Consider the following 26473-nt stretch of genomic DNA (forward strand, 5'->3'; position numbering starts at 1 on the left):
TAAAGTATAAAAAAAAAATAAAAGTACCAGGCTAGGCTAATTTAACTATATTATAGTTCTTAGAAACCAGGTAGGTTATCTGTTGGTGAATATGCATCTAATGCTGTCCGTCAAGATGCCTGTCTGTAATGGCGCGTGCAGTATAGTGATGGGAATTCCGGCTCTTTTTAGTGAGCCAGATCATTTGACTCAGCTCACCAAGAAGAGCCGGCTCTTTCAGCTCCCAAACGGCTCTTCATTTTTACTACTTCTTCCATTTTTCACTTAAATTATTCAATTTACATGCTGCTTCGTTTCCAATTGTCACTCATCTTGTCTGCTATTCGCGCATCACACTCCTCTCTCTCCTTCTCTCCTCCTCTCCCTCCTGCTCTGTACCTGTAGACCGTCAGAGCACCCCGCACCCCCGCCCCTCCCTGCTTGATGGTATGATCCTTGAGTGTGTTCCAATCCGCGTACTTCCGTACTTACACTTACTATTTTGAGTGCATAAGTGCGTTCACACTGGGAAGTACGGCATGTTGTACTCAAAGCGGTCAGATCGTTGAGTGTGGTACCCTGGACACTTTCCATACTCAATTGTCGGCTACGTAGCGGAAGGGTCGGGACCACGACCACTATTCAAACATACGTAGATAACAGAATAAAACAATACGTAAACATACCGGTGCATTTTCAGCCAACAGGAGGACACTTCGTAGGCGACGACGTTGGAAACGTAATTTTCACTCTGCTTTAATTTTTTTCTTCAACAAAGCAGGCAGATATTTTGGCGGGTAGTGGACGGGTAAAACCTGAAGGAGGCAGCAGTGCGACACAAAGGATGCCAGCTGCAGTAAATCCCCGAAGAAGAAGAAGATATTTTGGCGGGTAGTGAGCCGCGGTCAAATATTGCGATCGTCATTTGCGGTCAGTGCGCCGCAGAGTATTCGATTTGAGACGACCCTACCCCGTTGACATTTACGCACTACTCAAGTGAGTACAGAGTGCACACAGTGCACTACATTGAAGTGTACTTCTGGAAGTACGTGGATTGGAACACACTCCTTGTCTGTCATCACCTGATTGGTCGCACGGACGTCATTAACACAACATTTAGTCACAGTCAGTACATGGAGTGCCCGTGGCGCGGAGAAGATCGTACTATCATTCTGCCTTGAATTCATAAAAAAAAAAAAAAAAACGGCTCTCGGACGGGAGCCGGCTCTTATCGTTCACTTAAAAGAGCCGGCTCTTGGAACCGGCTCGTTCGCGACAAACACATCTCTAGTGCAGTAGCTCAATGTGTTCGCCAGGTGGCGCATTGCATCACAGCAGGGACCTATTACCAGGTATGACATACATCTAGGGCATTATAAATTAGCAGCGTATCTAAAAAAGAAAAAAAAAAAAGGCAATAACTTCAATTATTAACAGAGAGTGAAGGGTGTCAGATAACAATGCTGTTGTGCAGTTTATTCCACCATGTTTATTTCAGATAATGGACATTGTCCCACTACTACAGTGTTCAACCTGCTGCTGCTGGACTGACTGACTGACTGGGCTGCATGCGCGCCTGTGTCGCGCGCTACTCGTGGGCTGTGCGCCGTCACGCGCCATGAAGGTGCCATGAAATGAAGAAAACTCGGAAGGTGAAGAGCACTATTTATAAGAGCGCCTATTGGAACAGGAGGAATTGGGATTAATAGCATACTCGACTAAAAAAAAAATGGCCAAAAACACATCTCTTTATTTCAGAATAGTCGAGGGCAGGAACCTCCCAGCCAAAGACGTGTAAGTAATATCTGAATGGCATGTGCTTCTTATATGTCTTGGAATATATATATATATATATATAGCCTCAACATTGTTTAATAGCTTTCTTATCAGGTTTATTAGATAAGAGAAAAGTTCAGTCTACATTTGCTTATTATTTCTGCTATCTCCTGTAAATTAGGCTAATTGGAGGAATTAGAGGTGAGATCAGGTCTGTCTACTCAACGGGAAATTAAATTAAGCTATAACCAGCGGGGCAAATTGACCATGCTAATAAGTCTCATGCTGTCATATCTTTTTTCTTGTCACCTTTAAGCTCCGGAACCAGTGATCCATACTGCATTGTAAAAGTTGACAATGAAGTTGTGGCCAGGTGAGTTCTCTCTGATTATAAACTGAATAATATGTGCATGAAAATTATATTTTATATATATATATATATCATATATATATTATTATATTGTATATATATATATGATATATATATATATATATATATATATCTATATATATCATATATATAATTATATGATATATATCATATATATGATAAATATATCATATATATATTATTATATATATATAATATACATATATATATGATATGTATATTATATATATATGTATAATATACATATATATAATATATATATATATGTATATATATAATATATATATATAATATAATAATATAGATATTATATATATAGCTATAGTATATCATATATATAATAATATATATAGGCTATAGTTATAGTATATTATATATATAGCTACAGCTGGAGAATATCTATTGTAGTATAAATGTTCACATTTAAATATCTGTCATCATCACAGTTGGGATATTTGCAGTAGGTTAGTTTCCTGGCTGAGCTCCCGCCACTCTGCACATGTAAACCCGGGTGGAGTGTGTATGATCAGGGTGGTGGTGCCCACAGCGTGGCTCCTCCAACACCGAGAACCTGATACTGGTCTGGCCTTTAAAACACCCGCAGGTAACCATGGAGAGGGTGCATCAATTATTGCAGGGGAGCTCCCGGTGTAAGCGAGGAGAATGCTGGGAGCTGGTTCAGAGGTGTTTTCAGTCTGAGTGCAAAAGTACAGATGATTTCATCTTCCAAAGTATCCAAAAAAATATATATTTTCAATAGAAGCTGCAGTATATTTTTTCCAAATAAGTGCTATTTGACAGCAGCCCAGATTTCTTTCGACATTTTGTGTTGTTGTTGTGTGTTAGAACATGGGGTGAATGCACTGGCTATTGTTCCATCTGGCACGTTGGGGAAAACGGCACAATGATTCACTGCAGACACTCACACTAATTATCTAGTACTTGTAGTGTTACTGGCCAACTGACTCCTCGAGTGTGATGTTCATGGAGTGCTGGTAGATTGTGGTGGGAAATAATGGGTCCAGTACACTTTTAGAAACAGAGAGGTTTATTATAATGATACAGGGTTATAATATATATAATTGTCCCTATAAAGTATTCTTTAAACCTATTAACAATATGATATATGATTGGTATTGATACTAAAACATTACTTTTTTTTTGACGCCTTTTCGTTACGGAATATGAATCAGATTTTCTATAAAGCGTTTTTTATTTAAATGGTCTAAAATTGGCAATATAATAATCTAAATCAGGATCTACTCATCAAAGAATAAGAATACAAAACTACGACTCTGACCAGGCATTCAGTGCTGACTTTCATTACTTGACATTTTTTGATACTTGGTGTTATGGACACATTTCCGTCGATATCAAAGAGGTATTGAGCTTCGAAGCACAGCCCTGCATAGGTCATAGGAGAACCCTTTTTGACTTTAAGAGCCCTTATAGAATGATATATCCCGCCCGTTCTCATTCCCAGGGCGTGAAATACAGACGCTTTGTCACAGCATTCGGCGTTAGATACCGATGCACAAGGCACCCTTTTAGAGTCGGTATGAGATACATCAAGCTTTCCATTAACTACAATGTAAACCTATCCGCGTCAATGTTAAACAGTCAGGGAAAGTGCACCAGGAGTATGGTGACGTAGCTTTAAGAGCAAAAACACACATCAGGTTAGTGGGAGTGTAAGTGGATGGGTCCAACAAACACAACACTTTCATCCAGGAGACCGCTGTTCGTGTCCCGTGCGTCACGTTACAATCAGTTGTGCGTTTGTGTCCCGTGTTCACAACATTCAGTGTCATTTTCACTGTAGAAACGTAGTTTTAAGCCCAACTATGTTGTTTTCTCCTAAACCTAACTATAGTGGTTTTATTGCCTGAACCTAAGCACGTGTTTTTGTTTACTTCACAACATTAAGCACGTGTTTACTGCGGCCGCAAAGAGTGACGCCGAGGGGGTCTGACAAAACGTCAGTATATGACGAGTTGGGATGAGAACGCGTTGATATATCCAGAAAAATGACTGAATCCTACCGGGGGACCTGCAATAGTTTTTAAGCAGGAGATTGGAATTTGGTGCAGAGCAGTGATTCCTAACCTTTTTACCATTATTATCCCTTCAAATGAAGCAATGCCTGTTTATGGCAATGCATATGTCGCTAAGTTGTGAGCAGATTCACCAAAGAGGGATTTTTCAGATTGTTTCATGTGAATCATTTTAAGGGCTCAAACAAGTAAAACTATCCAGACCTGAAAGCAGACCCATGTTTTTTCTTATTTCCTCTGTTGTAAATCATCTTGCGATGCCTTGGAGGGTTTCCAAACCTCAGTATTTTTTACATATTACTGGAAACATTATATGTCTTTGCTCAGGCACACTTATGAAGTGGGTAAGTGAGGGCTTATACTGCTGCCACATTTAATTCTGACTCCTGCCATTACTCTACTGGCAGTGTTGTAGTCAAGACCACCTAAACCGAGACCAAGACCAGAGTGTATTGAGACAAGACCAAGACTTTGAGTGGTTGAGACCAGGTCAAGACCAAGACCAGACCAGTGCGAGTCCCACACCGCATGACACACTTACAATAAAATGTGGACCACGCAAACCGTAGGCACTCTGAAAGATCCACATTCCCATAAAAACACCCACAGATGTTTCATGTAACATGAGAAATGTCCTGATAAAATAATCAAACAGCATTGTAGAGGTGAATTGTCTGTGTGGGAATTTTCCTTTGTTTTCTATGAGCTAACAAAGCAAAGGAAATTTTGTAATATCCCCTCAGTTGTGGTCTTGACCGGTCGTAAAATAAAATCCAGATTTCCGAGTAAAAATGCGGTCTATTTCGAGACGAGCCCTTCAAAAGTGGATATTGAGACCGGTCTTGGGATCAAGACCGATCTCGAAGTACTACAACACGATCTACTGGTTTCTATTGTTGCGTACATTCATATGATGTGATTCTGCGTAAGGTCTGGCTAAGCGAGCATGTGAAACGTCTCTTTTCAGGACCGCCACAGTGTGGAAGAACCTCAGTCCTTTCTGGGGTGAAGAGTACACTCTGCACCTCCCGATGGGGTTCCACTCACTCTCCTTTCAAGTCATGGACGAGGACACGATTGGGTAACTTCCAAAGCTGTATCAAAAATGATTCCATATTCAACCGTTACTGTTGACTGACTAGAGTTTGCCAGATGATTTGTAGTCCTCTCCAAGCCATGGCTGTTTGCTTAACTTGCCTGATGAATGAACCAACATGAACCTTGTGTACAGTTTAAATGTTTTGAGGAAAAAAAATCCAAGCCTTGAATAAACAATCATCATCAGGCAGATGGTCGCCCAGATTGAGTGATTAAAGGTTGTTTTTTTTCTCCTCTTCTCGTGACCACCAGTACTCTAATCGGTCTGTCTCATTTAACTCTAGCATGATCAAACAACGTTGGTAGTATTTTCAATAGCTTCTATCTGATAATCTATTCTTTTATCTTTGTTTTTTTCTGCAGTCATGATGATGTTATCGGAAAGATCACTCTGACCAAAGAAGCCATCGGATCTCAAGCTAAAGGTACGACTGAACGAAAATGTAACAGGATGGGTGCATGACAAAAGGTCATAGGTTAAACACACATGGCTTCCCAGGACCGAGTCAAAAGGTCTGAGTGATTGAGTGAGACTCTTTTAGACGGAGACTCTGGGAATGTTTCTCAGTGCTCGCTCACACATTTAATTTGATTTGCTTACATGTATTTGAGAGTCGAGTTGTGCAAACTGCAGGCAATGAAATCAGCATTCACGCTGATACGTGTGTTATTCTGATGGCTCTCCTGGTGCTTGTCTGTATAAATGCTGTTTTTTTCTCTTCATTGTGCATTACTAACCATCCTTTTGTGCGGGAGCCTGCAGTGCTGTGAAATGAGGAGAACAGCCAAAGCATTTCAAATGGCTTCAAACCATTTAATGTCTGGCTCTCTCACAGAGGCTTTCACATTCAAGAAATTAGTCCCACTGTTTACCTCCGCGAGCATTTTCTACACCGTCTTGGCCAGACATACGGCATTTAAAATACGGTACGTAGTGAGGAAGTCCTAGTTTTATTAAACTGCTCAAAGTATTTACCGGGGTATGTTTGCTGCATACTGATGCGTCTCTCCCGAGAGCCACCTGGCGTGGCCTTCACTCGCGTGATTCATCGCTACATGGCGGCGCACTGAGTCAGTTACTCCCTCACAGGAATATTCTCACAGTCTTCGCCTTGACATTGTGCCCTCGCTTACGTATGAATCATGATGTTTCTGAAATACTAAAACATAACACATTGAATGTGACATGACTGGCAAACAATATCACATAATTTACGTGTTGTTCAGACTATCAAGGAGTAGTTTTTTTTTTGACTGTGCATGCCTTTACCTCGTCATGTACTTGCCAGCATTATAGACATTTTGCTATTTTAAAATATGTAGTTACTTAAATACATAAAGATTATCAACTAGTTAACAAATTAGACAATCAAATGTCAGAAAGTAGTATCAAATGCCCAAGGTGATGTTTTCACCCATCAACACTCAAAATCCTAAAAAAATACTCACTATACTATTGAATAAGACTAAGATCCTCACAACTGAGAAGCTGAATCTAGGGAGTGTTTGTCATTTTTTTTGCTTGAAAAATTAATAGATTATCAAAATAGTTGCAGATTATTTTTCCGTCAATCAACTAATAGATTAATTGACTAAAAGTTTCAGCTCTAAATTCATTTCTGCCATAGGATACCTCATTTTTTCTTGTTCAACTCTCTTCATTAAGTCGAGAAGTATTCGAGAAGTCATTAGTGCTGAAGCGATTAGTTGATTATTTAATTTGTCGATACACAGAAAACAGTTAATTGGAAAAATAGCTAACACTTTACAATAAGGTACACAAAAAATGTGAGTAGTTGCTGGGGAACGAATGAAGATTTAAATGCTAGTGAACCATTAGTTAATGAGTAACTCCCAATCACATTTTATAGAGTAGATAATGATTAGTTAATGATTACTTAATTGAAAAAGGAATGAGGCTCTAAATGCTAGTGAACCATTAGTTAATGAGTAACTCTCAATAATTCTTTTAGAATAGGTAATGGTAACTATTCAGTATAATGTCTCACTTTACTTGGGGGACACAAAAAGGGTGAGTAATCATAAATTAATGATGAAGTAATGAGGAACTCCTCAGTAACTACTCAGTATTATGTCTCACTTTACTTTGGGAGGGGACGCAATAACAGTAACTAATGTTAAAGTAATCAGTAATAATGAGTGGTTACTAGTTTTGTGCCGCTCAGCAGCTGATTCAGAGTTAATCAGGAACGACTCATGAAAGTGGTCAGTATGATCGAGTCACATATATTCATGAACTAATCATTACTTAATGATTCATCAATATAAGATCTCTCAGTCTGTTCTCTTGTAACTCTTCATTATCTACTATACAGTCCTCCATTAGGAATTATTAGAGAAGAACTCATTAACGATACATCAAGTCATTCCTGATTCGTTCCTCACTCGTTTTATAATCATTAACTACTCTATAGAATTTGATTGGGAGTTACTCATTAACTAATGGTTCACTAGTAGTAAGATCCTCGTTCGTTCCCCAGTAACTACTCACATTTGTGTACCTTATTGCAAAGTGTTACCGAAAAATAGGATTTTCCTTATTTTCCGTGTTTATTTTTCTCTCTAAAAGCTTCAGTCAGTAACTTTGATCAAATATGAGATAAAATATAAGAATGTTTGCAAATGCCATTAGGCAAGGCAAGGCAGCTTTATTTGTAGAGCACATTTCAGCAACAGGGCAATTCAAAGTGCTTTACATAAACATTCAAGAACATTAAACAACTTGATGTTTTTAGAGTTGACAGGAGTGCTGTTTCAATGAATAATGTCTCTACGGTCAGGACTGGATAGCTGGCTCAACCTGACGAGGGTCGACCCAGATGAAGAAGTCCAGGGAGAGATCCATCTGAGTCTGATGCTACTGAAAGATGCAGAGAAGATCAGCCTGCGATGTCAAGTCATTGAAGCCAGGTAATATAATAAATGTGTGCCTTAAATGTGCCTTGAAAATGTGAGGAGCTCAGATAGAGATAAGAATGGACAACGATGGCTTAAACAATAGAGTAGCAGGCTTGTGACCAGAAGGGTAGGTAGACTCTAAAAGCGTGTGTAAATGTAGTTGCAAGTGGTGAAACTATCATATCAGAAGTTACATCGCTGTAGCTGAGAGTGTCATCGCTGTTTCTGTGCCGAAATCTCACCACCATCACCCCGCAGGCCTCCACACTCCCCTCCTGAGTTATACTGCCACTATCACACCACTCACTGCCCCATCTGTGCGTCTCTACAATCTCTTCCTCTCAGGCAGGGCACTAATGAGCATGTCAATCAGAGCTTGACACTGTTATTCAAACACGCTCCGATGAATGTGAATCAAGTTTGAAGGAATAAGGTCAAGTGGAAAGTTTTTGCTGTTTATTTCCTCGCCAGCTAATTTAATTTGCAGAACAGGCGATAGCAGTTTGTTGAGCATTTTGAGCGTATTGATCAGTTCTGTTGTCTTTTGGCAGAGACTTGGCTCCAAGAGACATCTCCGGGACCTCTGATCCATTTACAAGAGTTATTTTCAACAACCACAGTGCAGAGACCTCGGTGAGCTCTTTGTGCGTGCATGTACAGTATGTATTGGTTTCAGCAGGGCCAGAAGTACATGTTCTGCCCTTGTAATTGATGGTTGTTTGATGGTCTGTCATATTACTTCATATTACTGTACACATGAGAGGTTTTAGGATTTCCTAACACCCCAACCTGCTGGGTTTTAGATCATCAAGAAGACCCGTTTCCCTCACTGGGTAGAGACCCTGGAACTGGAGCTGGACCCAGAGGAGCTGAGAGAGGAGGGGACTGTCACTGTGGAGGTCTGGGACTGGGATATGGTGGGCAAGAATGACTTTCTGGGAAAGGTGAGGATGCCATCATTATGATAATATTGCATATAAAAAAAAGTGCAATTAAATATTATTTAATTGCACTTTTTTTTAATCTGTTCAAAATGTATCTTAAAAGGAGATTTAAGTATTTAATACTCTTATCAACATGGGAGTGGGCAAATACGCTTGCTTTATGCAAATGTATGTATATAAGTATTATTGGAAATCATTAACAACACAAAACAATGACAGATATTGTGCAGAAACCCTCACAAGTACTGCATTTAGCATTCAAAATATGCTGAAATCAAGCCCAACAGGCAACAACAGCTGTCAGTGTGTCACTGTGCTGACTTGACTATGACTTGCCCTAAACTGCATGTGATTATCATAACGTGGGCATGTTTGTAAAGGGGAGACTCGTGGGTACCCATAGAACCCATTTTCATTCACATATCTTGAGGTCAGAGGTCAAGGGACCTTTTTGAAAATAACCATGCCAGTTTTTCCTCGCCAACATTTAGCGGAAGTTTGGAGCGTTATTTAGCCTCTTTCGTGGCAAGCTAGCATGACCTGGTTGGTACCAAAGGATTCCTGAGGTGTTCTCGTTTCATATGATGAAGACTGAGTCCGCTACTACCTAAAAATCGCAAGTTGCTAAATTGTTAATGTGTAAAAGAAATTAGTAGTGTTAAAACGAATTCCCGTTAACGCGTTATCGCGTAAACTTTGACAGCCCTACTATAAAGTTGTTTTTCCTGCCTGATCCTTGTTTGTTCTTTCTTCCCACAGGTTGAAATCCCTTTTGCTTGTTTGCACAAGACACCTCCGTTAGAGGGCTGGTTTCGTCTGCTTCCCTTGGGAAACAATGAGGTTGACGCTGGGTGAGGATTATGGGTGTGTGCTTGTTTGTCCAATGTGGTGACTTTGTGTGTAAGTGAGACAAGCAGTTTGCTTTTGGACATTGTTTAAGACTCAAATTGAGCTGTAATCAGTGTCCTAAAATGCACTCAAGGAAAGTATTTGCTCTCCTCCGTGCTTTCTTTTTTCTACTTTCACTTTCTTAAAAAAGAAAAGAAAAAGAGAAGTAATGTCATTGCAAAAGATATTCCCTCTGGGATTACCTGTTAAAACTACCCCTTTGACAGTTTTCTTGACCTTAAGGACTCCTTAACATTGTTTTTAGAAACGTCATTCTTCCATCGGCAAGCCTGTGATAATATTTTACCAAACATTTATCAGACCTTTCACAGTAATCCATTTGAAATGCTGTGGTACTGCAGGAGACATACTTTTTAGATTGTGAGATAGCGATATGTAAACAGTGCTCTGATGTCACATCAAGGTTTAAACCTCTACATTTGGCAAGGAAGTGTGTAGCAGGCATTCTATGATTGTTGTATTTCAATTAATTCCTGTTATTAAACTTTACCAGAATAACAGTTATAGGAATGACAGGGCCGGCTCAAGCCCTTTTGGTGCCCTAGGCGAAATTCGGATTTGGATTCCCCTGGCGGTGCCGCCCTAGGGTTAGGATTAGGGTTCAACTCCCCAGAACCCTAACCCTGTAAACCGCAACACACATCAGACATCACAATGGTTTTAAGACAAAAATTAAGATTTTTATTTTAATAAATAACTATCTATTGTAACATAAACAAACAATTGGTCCCTGATATTGTTGGCTTAAAAGTGTTAAGTCAGTTTCACTACAATTTACACTTTTATTATCAAATAAGTACATCCAGACAGATGATAAAGTGTGAGAAAGAGAGTTACATGGGTGAAAGATGTATTTCTTTATTTGTTTTGTTCATTTGTTACCTCAATGCAGAAAATGAGGAAGGGCGCCTAACGGCATTTTTAAAAATAATATATTTTGATTTATTTGTTTTTATTCTCCTCTGTTGCCAGCGGCAAGCTGGGAGCGCTGCGTCTGAAAGTGCGTTTGGTGGAGGATCGGATCTTGCCATCTGTGTACTATCAGCCCCTCATTCACCTCCTGGTGGAGTCGGTCATCTCCCCTACAGAGGTCAGCATCACCATATTTCTTCAGCGCTGATATGCATTTGACTCATTATTTCATAAATTCTGTGTTGGCTTTCAGACAACATGAAAACATATTTTTTCAATCTCTTTCCTCCTCTCACTAGGTGGAGGATAGCAGTGCTCTGACCATGTTGGAGGAGGTGAACACGGTTGAGAGCCGGCAGGATGTGGCGATGACCCTGGTGAAGATCTACCTGGGCCAGGGCCTGGTGGTGCCATTCCTGGATTACCTCAACACCCGGGAGGTCAACAACACCAGTAAGATTAAAGGAACAACATCACAACTGTTTAAAATGTTAGATCATTGCCAGTCAGAACCATTTCTAAGCTTTATGTTGTATATGCAGAAAATTTTGCATTTTGTGTACTCCAGCTTGTAGCTTAGAGCCGTGGTTCTCAACCTTTTCGAGTCGCGACCCCCCCAACACCCAGATGCAAACACATTGATTGCTCATAAACTCTCACCATTTCAAAATCCCCACATATAGCGGTAAATTCTCTGTATGCTGGCAAGTGGTTTAATGCTTTTTGGTGTCTAATCATCTGGGAATATGATTACTGTAAGGCCCACAGCTAAACAAGTCGGCGTTTGTGCTGTGAAATGGGGAAGTAAGTATGGCTAAATTAGGGGGTGCTTGTGTAGGTGCGGCGCTGTCCATAGTGCTGAAACGGAGCGATAGAACACATCACGTCACAGTTTCTTACACCTTTTCCTAACATACAGCGACCGAGTGAACTCTGGCGAATGGAGCGTGAAATATTGTTCAGATATACTACGAGCGATGACACTCCCTATTACATTGAGAGAGTGATTTTGATTGTCAGTTACAGTCAGTGTCGATTTGACCAATGAAAATAGGTTGTAAGTGCGTGAAACTTTGCATAAATAGAGCCAGGGCGAGCGGCACATCGCTAAGCCTGTTCGCTGACGCACGGAGCATGTGAAGACATCTTCATTGGGAAAAACAAAAACAGTCACAAACACACTCAATAAAATCTATTCTAAGACAAATTACAGTATATCACTGGTACAGGCGATGTAATGTAAAAAAAAAACATTCCCCAGTCTAAAATATGTTATTTAATTTGTAATATGTTATTTTTTTTTTTTCACCATAACCTTCTGCCGACCCCCAGAAATTATCTCATGACCCCTTTGGGGGTCCCGACCCCCAGGTTGAGAACCACTGGCTTAGAGAGCCTACTCATAATTTCACAAGTCAACAAAGATGACATTTCATAGCTACAGTCTATTTATTATGTATTCTTGTCAGATAGAGAGCTATTATTTTAATTTTTGCACCATTTAAACCTACAAATATTAGCTCAAAACATTTAGCATGTAACAACTGTGATTACATAATACACAGTGTGCGTAAGTCCTGAGTGTATCTCTATTAGTCAGTATTTGTATTAGTCAGAGAGACCTTCTGAGGGTTGCTTCTATTTAAACTCTGAGTTGACATCAAGGTCTCTGATCATCCATGTGCTATGTGTGGGCAGGTCAAGTCTACAGCACTATATTTACTACCCTGCTGCCAATTATTTACTCACCCAACATTCTTTTCCTGGCTCCTCTGTGGTCTGTATTAGTCATGTTTTTTGCCTCCGCACCACATCCCCATTGCTAATTCACACAGAGTTGAGCTCTGGTCTTTGGGTTCTGTTTAGTTGGTGTAGTTTGAGATAATAAGCATAGTGCCTGCGTTTCCATGGCAACTCCACATGATCCGAACGGTAGCTGCTTGATCAGGAATAGATGGCGCAAGCAGCCAGACATTAAAGTTGGGCAACAGGGGTAAAGAAAAGGAACTGTACTCCCACTGGGCTGCAATCAAAACCCTGCATTTCTCTGCACATCCTTATCTTTGAGACCAAAATATGTTACCTGGCAAACCCAGTCCTGTTGCTGTGGATATTTTAGTATCGCCACCTTGAAGGATTTAAGTGATGCAGCAAGGTCAGCCTTCCTTCACACCGGCCTCCAAAGCAGATCAATTCTTGGTCGATAAACATCCATCAAACAGAATAGAAAGAATGAACACTGCAGACCAAACGCCTGAATTGAGGACAGAAACAGACAAAGGATCCACACACTGTATTAATAGCTCTCAGCGAATTTAATGAAGCACTTTCAGAGATTTTCATCAAGCATGATTATGTGCCTGATGAGGGTCTCTGTGAAAGCTTAAATGTTGCTTCATTACACTCATTGGGAGCTTTTAATACAGTGGAGGGATCCTTTTTCTGTTTCTGTTATCAGATACACAACAGATGTCTTTTTTAGGCATGTTTGGGGGATTGTGTGTCTTTATTAGACAGACAACTGTAGAGAAATTACAGGAAATAGGTGGCGAGAGAGATTTAGGGTGGAGTCAGGGAAAATGGGCCAGATAAGGTTGGAGCGTCATAGTCCTTTAAAATTTTACAGTCAATCACAATAACTGATCTTGCATTGTTGCTACAACACTAGTTGACATGTAACAATAGTTTTAATTGGTCTGAGGTTGCTAATGTGAGCGGGGCATAGTGTTACATGAGGCATGTCAGAGAGATCGTATGGTACGTGAGCATGACATAGCAAATGTCACTCATCACTAATAAGGATGATAAAGCAATTATAAGTAAGCTTACAAATAAAGCAAACATGTTTATGAGCAATGTTTTGCAGGCTCTTTCAAATAAAAAAGTTGAAATTAATAAAAACATTTGTTTAAAAAAGTCATTTTTGGTACTGGCCCATTTTAGCTCAACCAGCTAGCTAAATGGGCCATGATTTTTAGCTGAAATTAGCCACATACACGCACACTTTTACACAGTAGTTACACAGAAATTGAGGGTGCAAAACAAGGGTCTATATATGTATCCATGCAAAATCTTCCCAATCTTTTTTAAAATGATGCTTTGCAGACAGTGTGGCAGAGAAGGTAAAAAGAAAGAGAAGCAGAGAGAGGAGAAAAAGTTAACATCAGTTCATTTTTAAATGCATTATTCAATTAAATGTTTGTTCAACTTTTTATTGCATGAAATGTAGGCTATTTATGGTGTTGTTACTATGGCACACCAAAGACAATAGTTAGTGTTAATTTACTGTTAAAATGAAAATGATTTCAGATGAAATTACTGCGTTGTCCTCTTTTTATATTGGCCCATTTTACCTGAACATTGTGTCGTAGCTCAAGAAGAAACCTGCTGATACTCTAACTCATCATTCCAAAACAATTATAGTTTTTTGCATTTTTTAAACAAATCAATGGATCTCATGCATAGCTTATTTGATGGTCTTATAAATCATTTACCCAAAAGTGGTGCATTTTATCTGACTCCACCCGAGAGAATGACCTGCAACAAAGGTTCCTGGCCAGATGCAAACCAGGGACGATGTGGTTCATGGTCAGCGCCAGTGTCCGCTATTAGGAGATGTTATGTTATTATTTACTATAAACATAATCAATCTCTTTTCTGTTTTGCTCTCATAGCTGATCCAAACACGTTATTTCGGTCCAACTCACTCTCCTCCAAGGCCATGGAACAGTTCATGAAGGTGGGTTGGCGTATTTTTATCAGGAATTGAAAGTAATTGATTTTTCTGTCTCTACTGTGAGTGAAAGCATGATCTGACTGTTAATTATTTATTCTTTCTACCTCTATCCCTATCTCTATTAAACAAACACTGAGTTAGTAGTTACACATCTCATGGTCCCGTTGCTGCATCGAACTGTACCCTGTTCACTGTTTGTACTATGCAGATTTACACATTTAGAACACAATCCCTGTAGCATAGATGCAAATGAGATGTCTTCAACATATGGTATTGTTTTGCTGTCAGGCTGTTGGCATGCTGTATCTGCACGAGGTGCTGAAGCCCATCATTAACCGCATCTTTGATGAGAAGAAGTACATTGAGCTGGACCCGTGTAAGATTGACCTGAACCGCACAAGGTAAAACAAACCTGCTGGATCTCACTATGCACTACGACTTTATCATTCTGACCTAGAAATAGTCCAGATCTGCTTCACAGGTGCTTGTCTCAAGCCACAAATGACAAGTGGGGGGTTGTAGGTTCATGTATATAGTTCACAATCTGTGTGCTAAAATGGTCAAATGGAAAAGCTGTCACAGGAGACTGCCCACTTCCTTTACACTTCACCCCTTGAGAGGAAGAACATCAATGTGAGAAAATGAAAAAAAAGGAATGTAAAAAGGGGGAAGGCTGTTGCTTGGCAACTGCTATGAGCCCCCAGAGATGTCTATCTCTCACATAGAGAGAGATCGAGGATCTAATGTGCTCTCCGTCTGCAGTAGATTTGCCTGCCATCACTTTGTTTGTTGTCTCCACTCCTTGTCTATATATCTCTCCGGACATCTTCAATTCAGCACTCAACCTTATAGCATGCTCTCACATGTCATGACATAATCAGGAACAGAAAGAGGTTATCAGGTATATTATAAGAGTAAATTTGACTATATTATTTTGACCATATACATAAAACGACATGCATTGTCTTAGGATTGTGTGTTTCTGACACAGATTCAGTCATTCATGATATCTTTCTTTCTGTCCGAAGACGAATTTCATTTAAGGGTGCCGTGTCAGAGGCAGAGGTGCGGGACAGCAGCGTGGAGATTCTGCACATCTACTTAACCAGCATTATTGAATCAATCGTGGGCTCAGTCGATCAGTGTCCTCCCGTCATGAGGGTGGCCTTCAAACAGCTACACAAGAGAGTAGAGGAGCAATTTGCTGAACCTGAGAATGAGGTCAGTCTAGAGCAAAACACACGGAAGAAAAACAGCTGGACAATTTAAAGCTAGGGTTGGTAATCTTTTTCCAAAAATGGTTTTGTTATATTTGTTGAAATTCACATTACATCCCGACTGCAATCAATAAATCAAATGCTTACAATAGACATTTTTGTTGTTTACATTCAGTATGATCAGTGGGCAGCTCCAGGGTCTGAAAAGGGAAGCCAAAGCAGAAGTGCCTTAAACTTGCATTATTTCTAATAGCCAGCAGGGGGCGACTCCTCTGGTTGCAAAAAGAAGCCTGATTGTATAGAAGTCTATGGGAAAATCACCCCACTTTTCACTTGATTTATTACCTCAGTAAACATTGTAAACATGAGTTTATGGTCTCAATCGCTAGTTTCAAATCTTCTTCAATACAGCATGATGTTCATTTAGTAAATTATGGTCCCATTTAGAGTAAAATAGACCATGAAGTAGGGTACCTTGTCGCTACCACGTTAATTATAACCTTTTTGGTCACCTAGAAATGTCTTATTCAGTGTTCAGTTGTACTTAGCTCCGCCCTTTGGTGTCACTTCTGATTGCAAAAAACCAAGATAGCGATGGCCAAAATGCCAAACTCGCGGCTTCAAAACAGCAGTCCACAAACCAATGGGTGACGTCACGGTGACTATGTCCACTTCTTATATACAGCTAATAGCTCTATATACTGTATATATAGCTGCTCCTAGCTATTTTCATTGGAGTTTGCAACACTGGGCTGGGTTTTTCGGTTGGATACGTTTTAAAATCTAGTGTACTCTTGTTAGTTTCTTAAGATTACCAACCCTAGCTTTATTGTATCTGCAGGGCTTGTATATGTGAGATTTAAACATTACATTACCATTACATGCTATATATTCAGCTACAGCTGTTTACTTCATTTTTACAGGATGTGAAGTATCTGGCCATCAGTGGATTCTTTTTCCTGCGATTTTTCGCTCCTGCAATCCTCACACCTAAACTGTTCCAGCTGAGGGATCAGCACGCCGATACACGTACAAGCAGAACGCTGCTACTGCTGGCCAAGGTACAAATCACAACGCAGACATACTGTACATACAGATACTGCTATGAATAACTTATTCCAGACATCACAACAGTAAAGAGGTGGGTGCAGAGGATGCAAGGCCATATGCTGTCTGCCAACAGTGAGGAAATATGCAAGTGTTAGATATGAAGCAGGAATGCAACATACAATGTTTATACTATATGTGGAGGCAGCAGCAGATAAAGCAGTAAGTCGTTCCTTGCTTTTTCACCTTGTGAAGTAATTAGATAATGCTGTTAAGTCAGCAATATCTGCCCCAAAGTAACTTTTATGTCAGTATAAAAAGTGTACTTCCTGGAGATTTAATTGGTAAACTATAAACATACAATCAATAATACCCTCCAAATACCCTGTTTCCTTTTTTTTAACGCTGTTTTAGTGTCCCAGAGGCTGGAATTAATTTATAGTGTAGAAATTTGTGACAACTCAAGATCATACACAGCACATTTCACAGCGGATTGCTTTACCTTTTACACCAAGTATGCAAGTATGTTTTTTAGTGACATTGTTGGCTATAAACTTTAAACAATATTTAAATACATTATACCCCAATCAAATTGCAAAAGAATGACACCATCGAAAAAAAAACATTTCCTTGTGACTGAAGAGGTTGGCATACCCCGTTTACTAGGGCTGCACTATTTTGAAAAAATATCTAATTGCAATTATTTTAAATAATTTTTCTCATTTTCATTGAAAAATAAAATGACTAAAGGGATAGTTCGGGTGTTTTGAAGTGAGGTTATTTGAGGTACTTATCCATAGTAGGTGTATTACCTACAGTAGACGATGGTCGGTGCGCCCCCAGCTTGGAGAAGCAGACAGGAGTACCGACACCAGAGCAAAGCAATGCAGTGCTGTGGGCGGGGACAGCAGAAAAATGTATTTTAGCCACCTAAAAGAAAGGCCCAAAAAATTATATCCCTTTTAAGTGTACGCTATATTTAGAATTTTTTCAGATGGCGAACTGAACTGAAAGTGAAACGTATCTATACTATTTTTACTGGATTTGAAAAAAGCGTAGATAAGTTTCACTTAGGAGAAGGAAAGGGCTGTCTGACGGCAAGATAAAGCGGTTAAAATATTCTAAATATAGCGTACACTTAAACAGATATACATTTTTTTTTTTAGGTGAGTCTTTCTTTTAGGTGTCTAAAATACGTTTTCTGTCGTCCCCGTCCACAGCACTGTATTGCTTTGCTATGGTGTCGGTACTTCGGTCTGTTTCTCGATGCTGGGGGAGTACCGACCGTCATCTATTGTAAGTAATACACCTACTTTGGATAAGTACCTCATACAACCCCACTTCAAAACACCTGAATTAACCCTTTAAGTTGTGATTTTTGCTGGGATCTGTACCAAACAAAGGTCTTTTCTTAAGTCTGTAGAATATGATGTGTAGGGCAGGACATATCTGCAGCATGACAATATTTAATTAAATTCGTATTTTGACGCACATTGACACGCCTTTAACAAATATTGCGCCTCCTGCGATTTGAAATGTGCAGTAGGCCACATTGCGATTCCAATAAAATTGATTAATTGTGCAGCCCTACTGTATACCTGTGTATACCCTCCACTACACCACTGAGAAAGGCGTCTCGTGGGTAACTGAGAGCTCACCCTGCTTTTGAACAGAAGTGACCCCCGACTGTCGCTAACATGAACACTCTCGATATCATTAAAAATAGGGGTGTCATGGTAGAAGAAAAGTGAAACCTCATGTCTCACACGTGTGGGTTCTGTGGTTGCTGTCCGTGGTGCTGAAGTGCTGTTGCCATGGGTCCTCTACAGAGAAAGGGAACGGGCTATTTTTACCTCTGTGTGCGCTGTGACCAGACTGCGGTTCAAAGCCGAGCATCAGAGAGGGGCGTAGAGAGGGACTTCCTCCTCGCCGTAGGCCAGGTGTGGGCCGGACAAAGGGCCTCACAGCATGCTTGGCCTCCGGGACCCTTTTGATCTCCGACTTTGAGATATGCAGTCACTCGCACTGAGTTCTGTCAGCTACTGGGGATTTGATGTGCTGAGGGTGTGAGTGTTGAGTGTGTCTTTGTGGTCGCCAGGCGTTGCAAAGCGTCGGGAACTTGGGCCTTCAGCTGGGTCACGGAAAGGAGCAGTGGATGGAGCCTCTTCACCCCATCATCCTGCGCAGCGTGGCCTCTGTCAAAGACTTCCTGGACAAGATGATCGACATAGATCATGACATTGGTAAGGCTGACAACAGTGAACACACACCGCTAAACTTAAAAGGAAAGCAGGTCATGCTGTTGAGCTGATCAGCCACTGGCCATCTGCTAGCCTAGCAGCTCCCAGCTGATGTCAGGATTAAGCAAAACAATGCTGTAGTGGTGAAATATTCATAACTTGCTGGAAGAGTAGAAAAGAGATGACATGGTTAACGAGCTGGCAAGGAGCTGGAGTGAGAAGCCGCAGGTGTTTGTGCACGCCACAGTGGTTACCCAACATGTCTGGGCTGCTTTCTTACTGTCATGTGTCAGCGAGGCTGTTGTTGTGAAACTTCTTCCCCCTCTGATATATCGTGTTTCAGCCGCCTCCTGCACATCACGCCCACTCTTTTCTCTTAAAGGCCAGTTTGACATTTAATGCTCTTCAGGTGGATTTGTTGGACAGAAGTGGACGCTTGTTATGCCTCTTTGAAGCTGTCCTTCACGTGGTGATGAAGGAGGCTGAGGTCGCCATCAATGACAAAGTGCTGAAAATGAAGACTTGTACTGTAGTTTGGCAATAAAACACGCTCTGTTTGTGTATTGTCGCAGCACCACCTTGTGTCTATATGGATGAATGTGCCTTTTACATGTGCATTCTCATACATTCTCTGTTTAAAACTCTCATCTTCATCCTGCAGTGTCCGAGGTGCCACAGAGGTGTGTGTTCATGCCCTCAGTCACAGTTAAAGAGGGGTTCCTCCACAAACACAAGGCAGAGGGGCCCCAACTGCTATCCCGCTTTGCCTTTAAGAAACGCTACTTCTGGTTGACGAGTGAGACGCTGTCCTACGCCAAGACGCCCGATTGGCAGGTTGGTACTGAACAAGTATAGGTTATAGCTTTATATTGTTTATATTTATCTACTTTACTATCCAATTTGGCAACCAGCTACTGTTTCAACTTTTTATCATTTGGCTAGGTAGCTAAGTAGTGTTCTTAAATCTGTCTTCTGCTGTGACATCTGGATCAAAACACGAGTAATGTCTGCCAGATAAATGCCTATTTATTCTCCTTGTCTTATATACAATCCAAAAATAGATGAGTAAACTTTGAATCAAAGTCATGTGAAAGTGACTCATCCATTATTAGAAACTGATATTGCCCTATGATGATGAATTAGTCACTGCGTCTACCCACGGACGTTTATCAACTAAAAAGAGGAAACCTTTCAGTCATCCCCAGTTTGCTTTATTGTGTTCGTGTTGATCTCCTTGTGAGAACATCATTAGTGTTATTACCATGTGAAGCCTAACTTTGCGATAATGATCTCCTCTCATTCACCAGCCGGAGACTGAGTGAGAGAGAGAGAGAGGGGAGACGGAGAGGAGAGCAGGCTCCCAGTAAAAAGCTCTCTCTTTGAGCCAGTCTCGGCTTTGTGTGACTGGAATAAAAGGCGAGGGGTAATTGAAGGCTGTGGATATTCATGCTAACATTGCAAATCAGATTGCAGACAATGTCCTGGCCCCTTTCCTCAATGTTGGAGCACTCCAGTCTCGGTGGAGCGAGCTCCCATTGGAAAGTGGCTGATTTACACTTTAAAGTGGCCTTTCCTGCGATGCTGATCTCATCTTCACTTCCTCCTCGCGTCACACGGTTCCTCCTAACCGAATGTGTGTAAAAGATCTCAGTATTAGACACTGCTCCATTCATTTGCTCTGTGATCAAATGTCACTTTTATTTCACTTAAACCTTACAGCTTTAGCCAAAAGCATGATCCATCATCATTACCGGCCTGCATACTTGTGTTAATTGGTGTTGTGGTTTGTGGCTGAATTGTTGCAGGTGCGCTCCTCAATCCCTATTCAGTGCGTGTGTGCCGTGGAGAGGGTGGATGAAAATGCCTTTCAGCAGCAGAACGTAATGCAGGTCATCTCCCAGGACAACGACGGACAGCTGCACACCATGTACATCCAGTGCAAGGTGCGTTAGTACTGACACCAGTCAGCCACCAACAAAGTTCTTGACCTTTTCCTCGAAAATGTTTATTGAGCACATCATTTTATTTTTCCAGTATTTTGTTGACTTTTGGCTGTTTCATGATGAGTTGAGATCAAATGCAATTTTGCTGACAATTTACTGAAAAAATAGAATCATATTTTTCATTTAATTGATAGTTTAAAGGTACAGTGTGTAGCATTTGGCAGCATCTAGTGGTGTGGTTGCAGATTGCAACCAACTGAGTACCCCTACGCTCACTCCTCCCTTTCCAAGACTACGGTAACATGAGCCGCCGAGTGCAAAACTGTGGTAACGCCTTTATACGCCTCGCTCAGATGTCATCCTTACCATAATAACACTACTTTAAGAGCAACAGAAGTCAGACAGCAGCGTTTTGCACTCTGCGGCTCACGTTACCGCAGTTTCACAAGCGTGTCGGAGAACTACGATGGCCTTCAGGTAATGTAAAAACGCAAATGGCTCTCTCTAGAGCCAGTGTTTGGTTTGTTCGTTCTGGGCTACTGTAGAAACATGGCAGAGCAACATGGCGGACTCCATGAAGAGGACCCGTTCCCTATGTAGATATGAAGGGCTCATTCTTATTCATAGTTATGAATATTATGTTCCATTTCTGCTAATAGATTCCCCACACTGTTCCTTTAAGAAGGCATAAATACTGTAAGACACAAAATGTGATTTAATTTAAACTTACTTTAATTATTGGTGGATTATTAGTAAATTACTTTTGGATTGCAACATTTTTCCTGCTTTGATTTCAGTATGACTTTAATAGAGCACCAAATTAATGGTTCATGGTATAATTGTGTCTGTGCAGAACGTCAATGAGCTGAACCAGTGGCTGTCAGCGATCAGAAAAGTCAGCATCTACAATGAGCGCATGCTGCCCTCTTTCCACCCAGGGGCTCATCGCAGTGGCAAGTGGACCTGCTGCCTGCAGGCAGACCGTGCTGGTAATCCTGCTTTTATTACGTCTGATAGCTGCACAAACTTTAAAATCCTTCTATTAGGACTCAGGATTCAGTGCAACTATATAACCTATTTCTGAATTACACCCAAGACGCCCCCAGAAGGATCATCGGGAATTCCAACAGCATCAACGTACTTTATTTGAGTCCTGGTCGACTAACTTGTAGCTGGCTTCAAAGAGCGAATGAGCTCCTGGCGATCCATATTTAATGACTGAAACCTCAATTTGTAGCTGCCATGTTTTTATTGCATCAGCAGAGAACGAGCTCTGAGAATCATAATGCAATTTTCTCTGACGAATTACATGTAGTCGCTGTCTGAAAGCTACATCTGATGAAATTGTTTCATGAGTCATTGTTTATATCAGTGGTTCCCAACCTTTTTCCTTAAGGTACCTCTTTTCTATCATGGAGTAAACTGACGATCTCTGACTAAGTGACATTTTATTCTTTTCTTTATTCATTCAATTACATTTTTATTTCATTTTCTATTCAATGCATAAAACAACTGCACAGAACATCTGATAAAATGTACAATTAACCCAAGTTTATACCTTGAATAATTATCCAAATTTAATTACAGTTTAATTTAGTTTTCTTCAGAGAAATGAAAAAAATGCTGAGATTAAGCCAACTATAGGCTGTATTTTAAAAAAAAGTTGTCTTACAGTACATCACTTAAAATCAAGAAGGACTTGCGACCCCGCCGTGAATCTTTGGCGACCCCTAGTGGGGGTCGGGACCCCCAGGTTGGGAACCATTGGTTTATGTGATGTGTTCTCTGGTTAATATTGGGTTTGGGGGTTTGATTGCCACCAGGGTTGTTTGCATTAAAAATGTACAAACTTGCAGTACAATGAGACCTCCGTGAAATTGTGAAATTGTCAAGTTGAAGGATATGTGCTGTTTACCTGTGTGAGGTTCATGTGTAGAGCAACACTGTTCAATAAAGGTTGTCTCTCAGTTATAGGCTGCAGTAGAACCCACTCAGCTGTGACTCTGGGTGACTGGAGTGACCCGCTGGATCCCGATGTAGAGACGCAGACCATATACAAGCAGCTGCTCCAGGGCAGAGACAAACTCAGGTTGGTGGAGAAAACGCCAAATATCCGCTGCTGCCGTTATAGATTATAATTTACAGTTTTTAATGCACATTTTTTTCTAATATATGTGCATATCATCTGTCACTTCCAATATAAATCCTACTCACTTTACATACAAGTCCAGAACACTTGACTTGTATATAGACATTTTCTTTTCTTTTATTATTTTCTTATTACTTTGTTGTTGGTCATTATTGTTCCCAGCTGTTATTTATATTCTGTGTAAGTGCAGAGCTGCATAAAACTGTAGTCAAAATCCATGTATGTATGTACCTGGATGCAGTTCATATGCTGTACACTAGAGGCCAGTGTTGCAACACAGGACTGCACTGCTCTGCTGCTCCTTGACAATCCAATCCAATGTTTAACCGTCACTCCATGAAAAGACAAAGCAGCTTCGAGAGCAGGGGTTCTCCAACTTTTTTTTCGGGCCAGGGACCCCTTACAGTGAAGAATATCTTCCCGGGACCCCCTCATAATCCTAATAATTAATCGTAATCAACAATCGTAATTAAGCATATGCTAACTACTATTTGTACTCCCCATTGGAACTATTTGTATTGTAAAACTTTCTAACCAAAATAATTCAGACCTGTTTCATAGTGATAAACAGAAACACATTTCAACGTTAATACCACTTATATACCTTTAAACAGAGGTTCATTTTATTCAAATTGCATTTGGACTCATCTTGACAGCATTTATACTTTTCAAGTAATTGATCTTAGTATAGATATATAAAGTATATCGTGTCTAGAGACATACAAGTCTAGAGACAAGCTTTCAGAAAATGAACAGTAACAAGGCTGGCATAGTCCTAATAATATCCAGATATTTAAACTTACCAGTTTAAAGCTGACTTTCAGTAAGTTCTTCAACTTTAAAGTAATTAATGTCTGGCTCCTTATTCAAATCATTGACAGAAGTTATCATAACCGTGTTACAGAACACATCATAAATTGGAATATTTGCATTAGAGTGAGTGAAGTGATTCATGACAGATTGACGTGATGCGTCACAATCATATCAGAGTTTCTATTGGCCCAAAGCTAACGTGGGTGGACACAATATGCTAATTGTATTGGCACAAATGGTCCCCATCTGTAGATATGCACTTGTTAATGATAAAAGCACTGTTTTATTATTTATAATAAATTATTTTGCGGACCCCCTGACAGAGTGACACTTTGAGAATCACTTTTCTAGAGAATAGTCAGTGACCATATGATAAATGTTTCTGACTGATACTGCAGGAAAAAATATTTGGAGATGCCAGACGCTGATCAGACGTCCAGCAATAAAGAAAAGATCAACTCTGAAATCCGCCCAGGTGAGGCTGCAGCTGCTGTATCTAAACTCTGCTTTTTCTGCCGTGGTGGAAGGATTTTTTATTAATGTGTATGGCCTTACGTTGTCACCATGATTATCTATTTCTGTTTGATAGCATTGCACACTTTCTGCCTCACAGATGGTGCAGAATGCAATGTTCAGCTGATGAAGCCAGGTCAGAGCGTTGCTGCTCGGCTGCTGGCGGTGATAGAGGATCTGGAGCAGGCTCACGCCACCTTCCAGCACAGAGAAAAAGAGGACGGCACCGGTGTCATTCTGAATCCCTAGACTCGACACAGACTGGGATCCTCTACTAATGCCTGGAAATGGGGAAGCCCAGCATCCTGTACCAACATGAGCGAGCATCAGATATTCACTCTTTTGATTGTCAGGGAGAAAAAGAAGCCACAGGGTGCAACCTCTTTCAGCTTTTCAGTACAGAGCAGAGGGAATTCTGCCACTTTGAATCTTTTTGTATTCTCTGAGTGCCACCAACTTCAACATCGCCGGGGAGAGATTATGATACTTGCCGATAAAGGGGGGGCGGGCGGGCGAGGGACTTTGAAGCATGATCTGACTTGATATTTTTTTTTATGTAGATAACAAGCAATCTCTTGCATGGCCTGCATCCACTTGTTGTGAAATGTGAAAAGAAGCTTTTATATTTTGAGATACTGTACAGGACCTCAGTCAGGGTCACACACATTTTTATGCAAAAAGCTTGTTGTAGTGTAATCTACAGTACCTGAATGTAAAGTGTTTTCATATTGCTTTTATCAACGTTTTGTATTTTATTGAGGCAATTTATCACCATGGTTGCAATGTAGCAGTGACATTAACGTTATAGGTCAAACCACCATGAGTTCATGAAATGCTGGTGCACACGCCACAGTATAACGCTGCCTGTAAAGTGAGCAAAATGAATATTATTTTAATTGTTGCTTTGGTCCCTTTATACAAAACAATGTGCTTTTGTTTGGTGCTATGGTCAGTCAACTTAAATGTTTGGTTCTGATGTAATTTGCATATTTAAAATGTCCTTACATTTGATGTAGCCATTCCTGAAGTCATAAAGGGTAATATTTACCTGTTAACAATATAATGTCCATACAACCGAGACCATAGAAGAAACAATTATGTGAGATTTCCCATTTGATAAGTTTACATTTTCTTGAGATTTTGGTGCCACAATATTTGGCTCAAAGGTGTCAGGATATGTTTGATATGCCAAATTTGTTTTTAAAAAAATGTAAAAAAGATAAGAAAAAAAAAAGGCAGTCAAACCACACATTTTTCTTATGAGACACAGACTGTACATGGACATGTTGTAAAGCCATTTCCCGTAAAGGGAGTAGTGTTCAGTGTCTAAACAGAGAAGGTAAGTGAGTGTAGTAGAGATCAGATCTGTGATCTCTCAGCTAGCTTCAACAGGCCACCCTGCCTCTGGAGCTGTTTACATTATATTACAGCTACTGTAGTGTCCGTCTTTCTGCTGGAGGAAGAACCGTGGAATATTTATGTGTGGAGTAAACACTCTTCCTGCCTTTAGATGTCACTATAGTACACATGCCAGACATGACAATCAATATACCTACAATCAAGACTAAACTAGAGTAATTATCAGATGTCGCTTGTGAACTTGATATTCCCTGAATGAGGGCTTTTATTCTGAAAAAAAAGAAAAACACTACTGCCTGTACTTTATTTTGCAAATACACCATGATGGTTTGTTACAAGTGGATTGTTACTGTGAACTAAACACAACTGTATTATTCAGTAAACTATTATTTCAGCTAATAAGTCTAGTGTCACATTTTTCAACCCATGAAAACAAAAATAACACATTATAAATGAAAAACATTGTGATGAAGG

General features: G+C 40.3%; 1 protein-coding gene and 1 long non-coding RNA gene across 2 annotated transcripts; one reads left to right on the plus strand and one right to left on the minus strand.

The window, feature by feature from the left end:
• The first annotated feature begins 1439 nt into the window (after window positions 1-1439).
• On the plus strand, window positions 1440-26401 carry rasal1 (RAS protein activator like 1). The gene is made up of 21 exons (XM_074638582.1): window positions 1440-1773; window positions 2072-2128; window positions 5168-5281; window positions 5662-5723; window positions 8100-8229; window positions 8769-8850; window positions 9021-9161; window positions 9921-10012; window positions 11043-11160; window positions 11282-11435; window positions 14657-14721; window positions 15007-15119; window positions 15747-15939; window positions 16859-16996; window positions 19081-19225; window positions 19884-20056; window positions 21028-21165; window positions 22019-22154; window positions 23134-23254; window positions 24526-24602; window positions 24741-26401. Exons 1-21 carry the CDS (start codon window positions 1709-1711, stop codon window positions 24887-24889), a joined length of 2463 nt encoding a protein of 820 aa, XP_074494683.1. The 5' UTR covers window positions 1440-1708; the 3' UTR covers window positions 24890-26401.
• On the minus strand, window positions 10853-13327 carry LOC141769490 (uncharacterized). The gene is made up of 3 exons (XR_012594303.1): window positions 12732-13327; window positions 11279-11398; window positions 10853-11152 (listed from the first exon to the last, which is right to left on the minus strand). It is a non-coding gene; the product is annotated as an uncharacterized LOC141769490 (long non-coding RNA).
• Window positions 26402-26473: the final 72 nt, after the last annotated feature.

The sequence above is a fragment of the Sebastes fasciatus genome, chromosome 6 (assembly GCF_043250625.1).
Source record: "Sebastes fasciatus isolate fSebFas1 chromosome 6, fSebFas1.pri, whole genome shotgun sequence".
Lineage (NCBI taxonomy): Eukaryota > Metazoa > Chordata > Actinopteri > Perciformes > Sebastidae > Sebastes > Sebastes fasciatus.